A 15,552-nucleotide genomic window follows, 5' to 3' on the forward strand; every position below is an offset into this window, starting at 1 on the left:
CCTTATGTTATGCACAGTACTGACTCTATACTGTATGACAGCCTAATGGAACCAAATCAGCCACATCTCCTCAACATTGTTCTGTTGTTGTTGTTAAAGATTGTTGCATACAATGACTTAAAACAGGAGGCACTTTTCAAACTTTATATGTGTGAAAGTCACTCTCATGTTTCAAAAATATCCTTTCACTATGATGTTTCCTGGTGCATGTTTTGCCACTGACTCAGCAACAAGTCCTCCAACCTGAGCAACTATTTAGGTTGCCTGTCCCTATATGCTCTGGTAAGACCTATTAGGATTGTCCTCTAAAATAGTGCCCCTATGGCAGCACATGTACTGGACCTCTGTCACCATGGTTACAATAGTAAACATGCTGTTAAGCTTGAAGAAATCGTCACTGTTGGATTTAGATACAAAAACTACTTGGTTACATTGAGAAATGACCATCACTGACCTTTGTCATCATGGTTGCAATAATACACACGCAGTTAGGGTCATGGAATGTTCAAAGAAGCAACGCTAACCACTGGGTTCGAACAGGAAACAAACAGTGTCTCCATGTAAGAGTCCTGTGTTTTGTGGACCCATCCATACATGCCAATTTCCTCCCTTTTTATACCATGTCACTTCATTACCTCTTTTGTTCCCATCATAATTACTACAGTTGCTAGAGGTCACCTAAAAATAAAACGTGACTAGGGGTCATAATATGCCCCTGGCACAGACAACCTATGAGCTTGTTTTTTACAGGAGTTCAGTTTCAACTTACTGTTTCCTGGCAACATCAGCTGGAAGCATGTTCCTAGTCCAACAGTTGAATAAGTTTTCAGCTGTTTCATCCTTTGTTGCTCCCCCTGTCTGATTGTAGGACACAAGGAAGTGACTGAGGGAAAACAAAAGCAAAGGAACGAGGGAGGATTGGAGGAATGGTTAAAAGGGGTTTGGGGTGGGGAGGTAAAAGGAAGGGGGTGTGAAGGGAAGGGTGGGCTTGTGATCTTCTGATTCTGGGCTCTTTTCACTCTTTTCCTGGAGGATGCACGTAGGCATAAGAGCACAGACAGCCCTTATCAGTAACTGGCTTAAACCCTTGGAGTGTCTGCAGATGGAGCCCAAGCATCTTGCCAATGAATCTGGTTTCAGTATCCACTTATCTTCATAACCCACCTATAACAAATAGGTAGACATTTATTTTGTATTAAATTGCTGCCAACAATTACACTGAAAAGGATCTTTATTTAAATCATTGTCTTTTTATTTAATTAGTTTGCTGTGCCAATCAAAGAGGCCTATGAATATTCTGGAGAGTGACCACGCCATCATAGCTAAAAATAACTGTTTCCTTGAAAATCAGATGCACATGATCTCCAGTGCTAGGAAAGGACATTTAACATCGCACAGGCTGAAAGACCTATCTCTGCCTGCATTTGCCTACCCTTTCAGGCCCCCACAGAGTTGTCCAAACCAAATCCTTTGGCCCATTGTCCATGTCCACACAAGAAAGCCACTTGGCCATGTTGGAAGGCCAGTGATTTCTCATGAAATCCCTAGCAGAATGTGTGCTTCCAGAGCGAGCGCAGGAATGCATCGCATGCAAATGTACCATGAAATAATGGCAGTTCCTCCACTGTCAGCTCTGGTCATTTGTCAGTTAAGGCTGTAACTCACAGCTAACCACAGAGACCTGTATTGGAATAGATGGGTGATGTCATACCTTAGGAATGCATGTCACAGCGTGTGTTGTGCATGTTTCATGTTTATATTAATTTGATCATGGGTGTATCTAGTCTAATAGCCATGTCAGTTTTTTCACATAAATCGCATATTGTTATTTCCTGATATTAAATTTGAAAACTTGACCACCCATGGTGTTAAACCCTGTGTAACTGAGGAAATGATGCATGAATAAGATCTCTTTAGTTGGTGTGAGAAAAAACAAACCATAGTGTGTGTGTGTGTGTGTGTGTGTGTATTTTGCACTAATGTAACAGATTCATACCACAGTGTGGCCTCTGACCCTAACAGGGTAAGATGTATGTTGTGTACATGGCTTCCCCAAAGACGACGCATGACTGTGGGTGGGCCACAGATCCTATGGGATCCATGAGAGAATGAGTTTTCAGTGTCCCAGGTGATTTGGCTCGGAGCCAGTGGTTCTACAGGGAGGGAAAAGAATTGTAGAGTTGGCCCATTAGTCATTGGACAGACAGGCAGACAGTAGAAAGGGAGGGTAGGGCATATTGGAGAGGGCATGTCTGGGGCAGCAATATCCAAAGGGTGGCATGGCTCCAATGTGTCCAATGGCTGGGTTGAATAGCAACTTCATGTCAAATTAATGAGTGTGAGTGGTTCACTTCCACGTCAAAGGACACATGCAACTTTTACATTCCAGTACACAACCGTGACTACGGACAAATATGGGACATGCCGACATGTGCCAAAACAACATAAAGACCAAAGACCTTTTGTTTTGAGTTCAGCCGTCATGTTGGCATCTCCACATGACTTTTATCAAACATTTAATCATTAATTCCCAGAAATCCTGTACCAAGACTTCAGTAAATGCACACAGGAAGCTTATGTTTCCCAGTGCAGGAGCTTTTCGGTCAGGATTTTACTTTTAAGTTTTGATTTTCAGCTGCTGTGTGTGGCTGTATCCGTTTGACGAGTGTAAATCCACTAAATATCAAGTAGAAAAAGGTCAAAAGACTAAAATGTTAACGGATTACAGTTGCCTGGTACTTTTTTGACATCCGACACTGGTGTTAACTCAGTCAGTTGTGTGCCAGCTCTCACTAGCTGCATGCCAGGAGTCAGCCAAAACAATGCCAATCCCCAAATCTGCACTCCATTTGGCATCTTGTTCCAGTCTGTACCAGTGTAGCACTGCTCCCCATTCGCTGGTGCCTGGTGCTTATGTAAGCCTGCCTGTACCTTCCTCCATGAATGAGGAATGGTCCTCATTTGTGAGACCCAGAAACAAAAAGTTGTGTGTTGAAGGCTTGCCTCTGATCTTTTATCCAGTAAATCCAGTCTTTCACCTATTTGACTCATTTGTTTCTACCATTTTTTCATCATTGCTTCTTCAGTGTTGCATCCAGCTGGTATCAGCTGGGCAAAAAGATCCATTCACCCATCCATGTATTACACACAAGATGACAAGAGTACTTGCTTAATGTTGAAATAAGGGGCAGGCAGAAGTATTGGAAGAGAAAAGGATCGAGGAGAAGGAGGAGAGCAAGATGCATTTTAATGCAGGATAACACTGCAGAGGCTGTAGTTGAGGAGAAAGATGTAGTGTAATGTGCAGGATAAAAAAAGGAAAGGGCAGACAGTAGGTGAATGATGCAGCTTTTTCTTGATTTGGTTGAAGTGTGTATTCAGTGTATTCAGAAGGGAGGGGATAAAACAGGAGCCTCTTTTCTATCTGATTTTGCATTTGGTACTAAAAGCATTGTGTAGTGTGGCAGATGTTGGGGAGAGAATTGAAATTATGCAGGCACAGATGTTTGAGAGACTGATCTGCGCATTGCTATGCTATTCTTCTATTCTGCTCCTCTGTCTCTCGTCTGCACACACACACACACACACACACACCAGCAGCAGCAGCAGCAGCCCGTCTCTTCTCACTACCGCCCCCCTCCTCCCTCCTCCTCCTCCACTGACCTACTTCCCGTTGCTGGGGATGAGGCGATGAGGTAGTGGGCTGAATGAGAAGTGGCAGCAGTATCTCCCTTTATCCCTGCCTCCCTCCCTTGCCTCCTTCTCATCTCTCTGTCTCTCTTTCTGTGCTCGGCTGCTCTTCCAGACCCTTCAAACACAGAGCAGCCACCAGGCTTCTCTCTCTCTGCTTCAGGGCTGTTGGTGTGTGAGTGTGAAAATACTGCATGTGTGCATGTGCTTACATCTGAATCCTGAGTGGGTGTGTCTGAATTTTGAAACGTGCAACATGTGACTTATATGGCTGTGCACGCACACTGCAGTGTGCTTGTTGCAACTGCATGTAAAGCAGGGAATCATCTAAAAGTGTGCGTTTTGCAGAAATTCTTGTCTGTCACGATGAACAGTCGGCAGTGACAAATGTCTACCAAACCTCTTCCTGCATCTCCCATTTTGACACACACAGATGGTTTCAATGAAGCACTAGCCTATAGAGGTCCAAGAACTTTCACTCTTCCAGTGATCGCTCCTTTTCCTGTGACTGCTAACACAGCCATACATACATACATCTGTTTCCCTGTGACGATCAGGGAAAAATAAGGAAGTCTGTGTGTGTGAGTGCATGTGTGTTCAGGTTTCCAAGTCATGAGTGTCGGATGTGTGACAAGTCACTGACAAAATCACTGACAAAAAAATATGCTACACCAGCACCTTTGAAATGGCCTCATTTACACAATGTATCTTGTCTGTAAGATATGCATTAACAAAAAATGATGTAAAAACAATTCATTTGTAATTGTAGGGGGAGGATACATGTTGGAGCCATTTCTTGACCAACAACAGTTTATTCACCTGCCCAGTACTTCTGTGTGGGACTTTTGGCTATGGTGCTACTGTAGTTGCCAGACATGACTGGTGAGCACAGGTTTTGGGTTTGCTCTCTTTATATGCATGATTACACTAAACCTGGCACCCTCTGTAATGACAAGCCTTTGGGAAGCTGCTGGTCACTGCACCAGGCTGTTAGCCAAGTAATAGTTCTAGTACTTAAATCTTAAGTTTAGTTTAATTTGGTACATTTATTTGTCTAGGACCGGGTGCAAAAAATGTTAAGGGTTAAACAATATACAGCTTTAGATGTTGATATGTATTTTATTTATTTATTTCTTCATTTTTTACCATGGACAGAGCATTGCAAGCTTTTTGCCCCTGCATCCAGTCTCAATGCTAAGCCAGGGTAACCATGTCCTTACTTAAGCTTTCATATCTCTCTTTCACAAAATGTACTTACAGAAAAATAAGTACAATGTCTCGGAAAGGGAAACCACAAATGTAGAGAATGAAGGGACAGAGGAGTAGAAAATGGGAAATGAAGATGATAGGGAGAGGAAGTACCAAGGAAAAATGACAGATGCTCTTGTCAGAGGGGGGTTGATGGAGGGAATGTCACTCCATTCACCCTGAAAGAGAAGATTAATGGAGATGACAGTGAGTCAGAAAGAGAGAGAAAGGGATGAAATAATGGGAGATAAGAGGGGCTCTCAGGGCACATATGGCAGTGGACATGGTCAGTTTAGGTTGTGTTTGTGTAGTGACTCCACCATGCAGAGAATAATAAAGAATGACAAAGGTTACACATGCACATAGTCAGTAATGTCCTTGCTTCCTTATATTTTCCTTTATATATAATATATACTGTATTTCAGTGTGTACATAGTGAATGTGTGTATTTGGATTCCTTGGCCTAGTTTCCATGGGCATGGACTGGAAGCAGGCCAGCAGGACTAGTGTTGAGTGAGGACTGGCCGCACGTGGGGCTCTGTGGGAGAGTGAAGATAGAAGCAGACACACACACGCATATATACACACAGACACTGGACAGGAGGTTTAGGTTGTGCTTTCTGCTGAATAGTTTTAAAACCCCTGCAGAGCAGCCTCTTTTCCATTAGGCTCCACCAGCTGTCCGCAACAATAACTAACTCGCCACCATAAAGATTTGGCACCAGCTCATACTTTATCTTATAGTGATAAAAACCATGAAAAGCTGTCACCGCTAATAGTACGAGGCAAAGCTTTTTCAAGTGTAAATGTATGGGGGGGGGGCTCCATAATTTCCCTCCTTGAAGTCAGCTTTTTTTTATTCTTTCATCTCCTCGTTTGGAAGTGCTGTACTGTTTCTTTTTTCCCACTAACTCACCCCTCAGTGACTGCAGTGAATCTGCGCCTATATAGTACATCCATGCAGTTTCCAGCATGTCAGCATGTCATACATAGTCACATCTGGTTTGATATAAGTTAATGCAGCATCTGTAACTTGTTGAGCACCAAACCTGATGCATATGTGACAGTTGTCTTAGATTGGTACCACTCTGCCACTGTTTGGGGAAACACTAATAATGGAAGGTTTAGACATAATTTTGAGACTAGGGCCTTTGCTGCTATTTCAAGATTGCTGGCAAAATAATTCTTACTTCTGTAGGTTTGTTTCTATAGGATCAGAGATGTGTATGCTTAATGTTGTAGGACAGTAAGAGAAAACTTTCTGGATGTAATTATATCATACAAAGTGAGAAGCAAGTGCAAACTCATTTGGTAAATTAATAACTAAAGCACAGTATAAGTATCAGAATCATCAGTCTTAAAGTGACACACACATCCATGCAGACTTTCATGACATTATTCTACTGCCTTCCTATGTTCATTCAAAACCAATATGAGGTCTGAGGCAGCCAAACCAATATGGAATCTTCTAAAGTTACAGTTTATTAGTGCAAATTTGTGTTACTGTCCCTCTGCCTTTGCTAACTGCTAACTGGTATACAGTTTCTGAGGCTCTGCATGGCCAGTGTCACCTCAGCTACCATGCAGATGCAGTATCAAATGTACCACACATACAAGCACACATATACAAGATGCCACACATGCTGTAATTGATTCAGCACACTGATGCAATGGCTGTGAAACAGGCCCCATATTTGAAGGTGATTATATAGAATAATTTAAGGTACAATACGTGTAAGAAAATAAGTCAAGTAATGGTTGCACACGCATTTCCATGTTCAAAAATACCAGAGAAAACTTTGGTGGCTTTTCATTTAAAATAGCCTCCAGTTCACTCGTTGCTGTGCACAGCTCTGCTCCTTCTGCCTTGAGAGGGGTGGCAGATTCAAGGAAGCGGAAAAAGCAAATGAGCAAAAGACGAAAAGGGCAAAATGGAAATGTGGTGTTTTCTCTTTTCATTTTTTCCCCTTTAAGCTCCTGTTGAGGGCCCAGCGCATTCATAAAGAATTTACCATCCGGCTATTTTTAGACGGCGCAGTGAGAACTCCTACGCTGAGCAAATGTGTGAGAGAGTGATGGCGGAGAGTTGTGCTCAGTCAAGATGTAGTAGATTGTGGCTTCATGTGGAAACTGAAGTCATAAACTTTCACAGCCATATTAAACAGATGGGTGCAAAGCTCTAGCCATTACTTAAGGCTTGTTTGGTTATGTACAAATATCAACAAAGCTTTTTTAAACCTTTCTGCGTTGGTCTTGGTTCTGTGTTCTCTTTGGAAACTTCATGGACATTTTTATTGTATTTGACATAAATGGCTCCAAAATTGATTTCTTGGTCAAATATTTCAGCTGGATGTGCACGTCCATGGTATTTGCATAACAGGCTTGAAGTCCATTCATTCACAAATGCAGAAAAGTTTTGCATAAAGGAGAGTTTTAGCAACTGTGTGAGTTGTTGTGGGTGTACGCTCACATTGTGGAAGTGTGTGTATGCCGGACATAATATAAGAGAAAAAGAGTGTATTATTCATACAGCGAAGACCACCCATATCCTTTTCGTGGCATTGAGGAAATCCTCCAGGGTGTCTTGGCCCATTCAGTCCTCTGCTCCTGTTGTAGTGGTTGTCATTCATTACTGTCCATATACACATATACATATACACAGTGTCTGCTCCATTGGAGGAGTGAGGACACTGCTGGGTCAGCTCCCAGAGCATGTCTACGCAAACAACACACACAGATACACACTGCATAGGCACCATTGTACCTCAAAGACAAGAGGTTTCTTTGTAGAGTCTCAAGAGCAACCGATGTCAAGATGAGGATATGATGGCAGCCCCCGCTGCCTCTGTGCTCTCTTGCCTACACAGCAAGAACATCTCTACCCTGGCACAGGTTCATATAGACACAATGAAGGGAATAAAGAATATAAAATGAACCGTTACTAATAGTCTTGCATTTGCTACTTCCTTCTTGGTGATGGTAGTGCTTTCTGTATTGGTATGGCCTCAATGCTGAAGCATTTCTGCAGCTGTTTTTCCAAGGACTGCTTTTTAATCATTATGTATTTCCAGTGCTGCAGTGTCTTCTTGCTTGTATTTTCTTTTGATGAAGACTCCTTAAGCACCATTTTCCTTTGTTTGGCCACAGTGGCTGTTGCTGCTCATGTATCTTCCTGTATTTTTTTCCAAACAAACTTGGGCTGCTGGAAACATAAATTGCTTTGCTTCCTGTGTACTACAAATAATTCTTTCCAAGGAAACATCGACCAGAAACTGGGTGTGTAGATAGACTGAGTCTCCGTTACTCTATATTTTTGCTTTTTTTTTGTTTTTTAGTACTGTACTGTATTGGATGCAATGTGACATTAAACATGGCTGATAAATTCTAAGTCATTCTTAATAATACCTGGGAAACTAAACATGTACCAGATGGCATTGTCTCTGTGTAACCTTTTCTGTCCTTCTGCTCCTCTGTTCCAGATCATGCCCCCTAGATAGCAGCCTCATCCTCCTCTCCACTCCCCCTCCCTGCCCTTGGCCCCTTCCTCTACCTTCCTGGTCCAGCGCCACCACTGCCACCTGTGTCACCACAGCAATCATGCCCCCCAGGAAGAGGACGCGGCCGGGCCTGGGCTTCCTGTGCTGCTTTGGCAGCAGCGAGCCCCCAGAGATCAACTTGAAGGATAGTGTGCCCCTGCAGCTGCTAGAGTTCAGCGCCCCCATGCCGCCCGCTGAGGAGCTGCATGCGCGTTTCTCCGAACTGGTGGTGAGTAAACATGGAGTAATCTTTTTTTTTTTTTTCTTTGGGGGGGGCTTTTTGCCTTTATTAGATAGGACAGTGAAGAGAGACAGGCAATGCACGGAAAGAGAGTAGGGGAGTGACATGCAGCAAAGGTACAACTGGATCGGGAGTCAAGCCAGGGACTCACTGCTCAGGGCACTAGGGCCATGCTGGAATATTCCCTAACCATTCAGCTATCGCCCCACATGGAGCAATGTTAATATATAGTTGAGCAATCTGGTTCTAGACTTGGGCTTAACTCTTAACAAGAAAACATATTGAAATTTGATTTGTAGTAACAGAGTGTCTTGTTAATTTTGAGATATGGACTCATAAAACCTTCAGTTGTTTCAGTAGTGGAGCAGAATGCAGTTTTGTGCTGTTGTGAATTTTGCACTAAGGAAAAAATACTAAAATTAGTCATCAAACTGAAATTCTGCTCATTAAAGCTGAAAACACTAGAAAAATATATGAAGTTGGCTCAAAACTGTGTTTTGGTACTATATAAATCCTGGAATTTTCTTTTTCCCCAGTGCTGAGCAGCCCAATTCTTCTCTATTTGGTAGTTGCTCATTGTCTCGACCAAATAGGATTAGGGACAGGAATTTGAAGGGATTGGGTCGTGCGGAGAGCGTCTTGATGGTTCGGATGAGGCCATGCCCCAACCCCACCACTAGCACTCCATTCAACAAATCCAGAAGCCCATCTTTCCCAATACATGCAGCCCACCCATTTTCTACAGTTCCCATCTCGTGCACAGATCGCGCTTGTTAGCAAAGGTTGTTGGTCTGTACCAGTGCCAAACTGGCATGGCTGTGTTGGCATGTGCCCATGGTGCAGAGAGGGATCAGGGCACAGCTGTCAGAAAGGAGAAGTCTGCTGTGGGTTTACAGCTGCCATGCAAGCTGGTTCTGGCTTTGCTGGAAGAACAGGGCTTTGCTGTTTCTGTCTCTCTGTTTGCTCAGTTCCTGTCTCTTGGTCTGTTTCGGTCCTGTCTGTCTCCATCTCTGCGTTTCTATCGTCTCCTTCAACCTCAGATTTCCTGCCTCTCTCTGTCTCCGTCTGCTTCTCTCAACAATGTGTTCAGCAGCATTGCTACAGGACTGCTTCTGGCGCTGATGAGTCTTAGTCTTGGGGAATGCTAAACTTCACTGCCTGCAGGATATATCACTCCTCCAACTGTCAAAATCAATTCTAGAGATTAAGTGAAATTCCATTTGTGATAGGAAATTATTCACTGTTATCAAGGCAGATGTTTTCCCAGTGGGAAACCTTCCCCCTTTTTCCAGCTAATTGACCTGATTTGACCCTAAATTTGCCGTTTAGGCTCCTCAATAATCACTGGTAATGCACAAGCCATTAAACCTCATATTTATTGGCTTGATTAGAGAAAATTAAAAGTTAGGATTGTAGCAATCAAATATTGATTGCTTCAATCAGTGTTCCTAGACCGGAATGACATAATGCCCTTTTAGCTGTGTAGCTTAGTTCTGAAGGACCAGCAGGCTGCTACTTGACATACTTGATGCCCCATGCTGTCTGAAACAAGCTTCCATGAATTGGACATGAAGAAAACTTTTAGAAAAATAAACAAAGACATGTATTGCTGGGATAAAAACAGAAACATGCTTGTCATATGGCAGTGCTTAGCCAAATTACAGCAGTCCTCATGGTTGAGAGGACTGAATGACCCACAGCTTATTTTGGGGTAAATATCTGAGCCGACAATGAAACTGACACAGATGCATGAGCTGAGGAAAAAGAGGAGCAGAGGGATTCTTCCCTGATCTCAAAACCTCTTGACTTGCAGCTTTTCGACCCTGGAGAGAAAGAGGATTTGGCATTTTCTCGTTGGATCCGGGCCCTTCCACATGTTGTGAATAGATTATTCTTAAGATGGTCGTTGGACGGCTGCATCTGATGGTGTCGTTCACAAGCTTAGATATTTTGTCTTTGGGGTAATGTCTGTGTTGGACTCGGGTTCATCTGGTCTCTGCTCTACAGCAGAATTTCAGCACTGAATGCAAATCTCATACTAGAAAGTTTGAAAAGGAAAAAATGATGTTCCAGTTAGATGATCACTCAACCTGTGACAGTTTGATTCATGTCTGCTTTGATTGGATGACCAGTGCACAAACTGCTTCTACCTAACGATGGTCATCTGGCCAAGCCATTGGTCCTCCACATCTGTTTTACTGATCCTGCAGCCGACATGCTGACACATTTGACCAGTCGTCCAAAAATCTGTACAACTAGACCTCGAGCAGTCGCTTAGTCTGGACACACTGCTTGTAACACAAGCAGAGAGTCGATGTAGGGAGGCAAGGACCTGTGCCACAGGGGAGGAAATAAAGAAAAATAAGGAATAACATAACATAGTGAGTTTCCATAGAAACGGGAGATGAAGATTATTGTTATGAAAGCCTTTCCTGAGGAGGAGAATGAGACTCAATGGAGCCTCTGGTGTGGGAGCGACAGATCTGGGCCAAACGGAGGAGTAAACCACCTCCACGTGTCTTCATGTCTGTAATGGGGTCTTCCACTGTGTCTAGAGACTGCACAGAGCACACTCAGCTTACACTGTTAGTGGAGGAAAAGACTTAGAGCTGCCTTGTCTGAGGAATATTATATGAAAAATTGTTTGCCACAAAATCCATAGCTGTAACTTGTCTGATATACTGTGGCTGTTGTCTGGAATACTAAATGGAATATGTGATATGATGTGTACTATCCCTTTTTTGGAAGATCACCTACTTTGGATGATATAGGTAGAATACAAAAAAACAGACACATTACTATATCAAGGTACAACTGCAAGTTATGGTGCCTCAGAGCCACAGTCTCCACACCTGTTGTCAATTCATTGGATGAGTTCTTGAATGTATAACCTTTAAGCAACCTCTACTAACTCTGCTACTTTGTGCAAAACACAGGAGCATTTAATAAGTGATGTAGTAATGCAAAAGAGATGACTTATTGTCCTTGGTGTGTAGCTCACAAAACTAGAATAGAATAAGCATGTGTGGGATCCATCCTTGGTTCCCCTGTGTAAATACTGCCAAATTTGCAACACTTCATCCTAGAGAAAGTCTGAAGAATAAACCTGGTTCCAAGTCTGCCATAACCCTATATGAAAGCCTCCTGTGCCTGATAATGAATGTTACAAACCCATGGAAATGAACCTGGAAGCAATCGCCGCTGATTTGGACACAAACAAACACCACATCAGAGGGGCTAATGGATCGCATCAGTTAAACTACACATTTGCATCTGGCTGCAGAATTTCCTGATAGCAAATGTACTGTAGTTCTGGATTCTGTCCTTTGGATCCGGGTGCAACAGTTTCTTTCCACCAATTCTTCAAGTCTCGCATGCATACTTGATATATAGGCCATGTGTGAAGTTTGGCAGTTTGTTTTAAGAACAGTGAGCTTTATTTTGTTTATTAATGCAGTTCCTTGCTAATAGCATTTCATCAACAAATGTGGAGCTGCTCTCATATTTAGGTATTTGAAAATAGGTTCTGCCCAGTCAATTGAGTATTTGGGTTCTCGCTGGTGGCAGCTTGGTAAACTAAATGCATTTTTTTTTTTTCTTCAAAGAGAAACCAAAGTGTGAGGTTGTTTGGGGACAACTAGACAGGCATTTACAAGTTTCAACTGATAGCAATAAACACATTGCGTTTACTGCTGAAAGATCGGCATATGGCCACAATGTGTTGACACATTTGCAAGATTCTGAACCCAACTACACAGTGCCACTGAACCAACACAGTCAAACATTTTAAAAAGAGAGAAAAGTAAACACAAAAAGACAAAAGTGCCAAAGATTTAGAGGCACTCAAGGGGTGGAGAAAGTGCTGTGAAATAGAACTGAATGCAGTGGCTCAGTTTAGACTTCAGTTGTGAGGAAAGAAAGCTGCCAAGCCTGACTCAGCATCTGCATGGCATTATTTGTTTGCATACAGCACAGGTAGCAAATGAATCTTCTCGTCAGTGTTTCTCCAGTTACTAAAAGGGAAAATCCGGTCTTTCACCCATCTGCAGCAAGTTGAGATGAGAGAGGATATAATGTACAGCATATTTAGCCAAATTGGCGCAACTGAATCAGGTCTACTAGGCCAACATCTGGCAAGTACAGCACTGGCAGACATCAGATTAGTGTGTGTGTTCTCTTTGCCTTCCTCTCTGCCCTCTTTTTCTATCTGCTTTATTTGTCTCTTTCCCTGTGTGGGAGCCTCATTCTTTCTTTCTCTGTCTCGTAATTTGGGACAGTTTTAATCCAACCACTCTGGGCGGTGGTCCAGCTGTCCAGTGTCAGGCACTGCATCTGTGCGCCACAATTTTTAATGGCGTCCACTCCATATAACTCCCAATCACTGTTTTTAGTAGCATGTAAATTATGTTCTCAAAGCACTGAAGGTAAAATTATCCTTTCTCATTTGAAACCTCAAATGTTTCCAGGAAAACCGGACTCTTTAAAACATAAATTGTGTCCTAATGTTCCCTCCACTGTGACTTGAGCCGGACGCAAATCAAAAATGTGTTGTGTAACAGGAGGGAATGGAAATGTTCTCCACCCTCTGAGCCATTGGGAGTGAGTTTCCTCCAGTGTACACCCTGGGATGCACCCTCTTTCCTTTCTTTTTTCCTCTCTGTCCAACCCTTGCATTTGTCTGGCTTCCCATTTCTAATGCTCTCTTCCTACCTCTGTTGTGAAGCCAGTTCTTTCTGTCCTGAGCCAAACTTATCGTGGAACTGGTCAAGCCTTATTTGGATGAGGCAGTGGGCTAGCAACGGCTACTGACTGACTCATCAAAGAGAGGATACTATGACTCATCTGAATGTTGCAAAGTGGTGTGAGCCCTGTGACTGTTTGTAAGCGGATGTAAAGCGGCTAAATTCATTCTCACCATATCTTAAGAAGTTGGAGTCTTGGTCCTTTTTTTTGGTTGTGGTAAATGACTCAGAGACTGCCTTTGCCTTGTGAAAAAACCTCCAGGAATAGCTGTGAGGTTGGACCTGATGCAACAGGCACAGACACACACACACACACACACACACATACACACACTCGAAGAGAGACTCACTGAATCTCGTTTGGGTCAATAATGGCAGCTACAGCTTCCTGTGAGTCCCCTGGAGACCTCATATGACTTCCTGCCATCTTGCCTGTCTTTCCTCTGCCTTCCTGCTGTGTCCAGAGACTCCTGCAGGATACATATACAGTGTATGTCTGCATGTTTGTGTCAATGCTACGTCAGACTGACCCTCTCAGCTAGTATTGTACACTTCACATGTGGTAAAGACATTCATATTCAATGTGGAAATACCACTTCATGGACACACATGCACACGAAAGGGTGTCATTCCTGGATCGCACACATTTCCCATCGAGGTGGAAAAATCTTCTGACCACGTTCTTGTTCTCTTCATTCAATCACACTTACTCACTCAATGACCCCTTGTCTTCCTGTCAGCTTTGATTGCTCTCTTTATTTCAACACACACACAGACACTTGCATATACACTGATTAGCAACATAACTGAAACCACTAACAGATGAAGTGAATAAAATTGATCATCTTGTTACAATGCAGTGTTCTGCTGGGAAACTTTGGTTTCTGGCATTCATTCCCTCACTGGTCAGAACTGTTTTGGCAGTATGAGATGAATGCCAGGACCCAAGGTCTCCCAGCAGAACATTGCATTGTAACAAGATATTATGCACTTCATCTCTCAGCGGTTTTAAAGCTGTGGCTGATCAGTGTATGCAGAAACCACTGTCCTGACACTTCTTCACCTGTCCACTCTGATTTGTAACTTCTGCCCCAAAACTATCCTCCCTCTCGTTTTTGTGCCAAAATGTGACCAAATTGTGACCATTTATGATCGTTATCATGACAACAAAGGTCTGGTAGACTATGCCTAGCACTGACATGCTCCTTTAGGCTGCATATGGTTGTTTACTTTGGAGGACATGTTGCTGCCTCCACTCTTTTCCCCATGCACTTAACCAGCCACCCCCTGGTGTAGATGAATGATGATGATGATGAATCTAAACAGCAGTAGCAGATATTTAGATTTTCCCACATTGTTCTGACTTCACTCCCATGCTTCATTGTAACTCAACCCTCTCCCTATCTTTACACTCTTTCCATATGGTGTGAATGCATATTTTAAATCTCCCACAGACATGTTGTGTCATCTGCCGTCTGTTCTGTCATGCAAATTTATTTATGTGGCCATATAAGCCATGATGTCTTCATCATCATAATCCCTCGGGGATAACAGGGCACTCCTTGCGTTTGTTAATCATACTTACTTTCACTTAAAAGATCTTAGGCAAAAGATAAATGTTGGCATTCAGAGGACTAATTTTCAGAAATACACATATTTTTTGTGCTTCCAAGATTATAATAAGAAGGTTGATCAAACACATGCTTGTGCATTAATGACAGATGTAGTCTAGTCAAGAAGTCAGTGGAAGGACTCAAGTGGCCACAAACTGAGGCAAATATACGACTGCATAAGTTGACAGTGTTTAAAATTGAGTGAAATGACTGTACTTTTAATGGAACTTCATGAATCTTCTTAATAAACCTAAAGAAATAAGGGCAAACAGGAATGACTGGAGGGAAGTAAATGGTCATTAATTAGCTAATGCCTGAGCAGTTGGTAAATTAGCATATAAACACAAACGAAAAGCCAAGTAGGCAAGTTTGCACAGGTAAGGCACGACAAAACCTGATTTGATTTTTGTCCGAACACACCTTTACCATCACTGGTTATCACCATGTTGCATGTTGTTTGGTTAAGGGCTAAAAGCCACCTC

At 42.7% G+C, this 15,552-nt stretch overlaps 1 protein-coding gene across 4 annotated transcripts in view; it reads left to right on the forward strand.

Moving 5' to 3' along the window:
- daam2 (dishevelled associated activator of morphogenesis 2) overlaps positions 1-15,552 on the forward strand; it is a 93,852-nt gene that overhangs the window by 26,903 nt on the left and 51,397 nt on the right. For all 4 annotated transcript variants that reach the window (XM_018695103.2, XM_018695102.2, XM_018695101.2 and 1 more), the window contains one exon: positions 8,418-8,703. In XM_018695103.2, the coding sequence (XP_018550619.1) occupies positions 8,536-8,703 (168 nt within the window). In that variant the 5' untranslated portion in view covers positions 8,418-8,535. The remainder of the gene's footprint in view (positions 1-8,417; positions 8,704-15,552) is intronic.

The sequence above is a fragment of the Lates calcarifer genome, linkage group LG19, assembly GCF_001640805.2.
Source record: "Lates calcarifer isolate ASB-BC8 linkage group LG19, TLL_Latcal_v3, whole genome shotgun sequence".
Classification (NCBI taxonomy): Eukaryota; Metazoa; Chordata; class Actinopteri; family Centropomidae; genus Lates; species Lates calcarifer.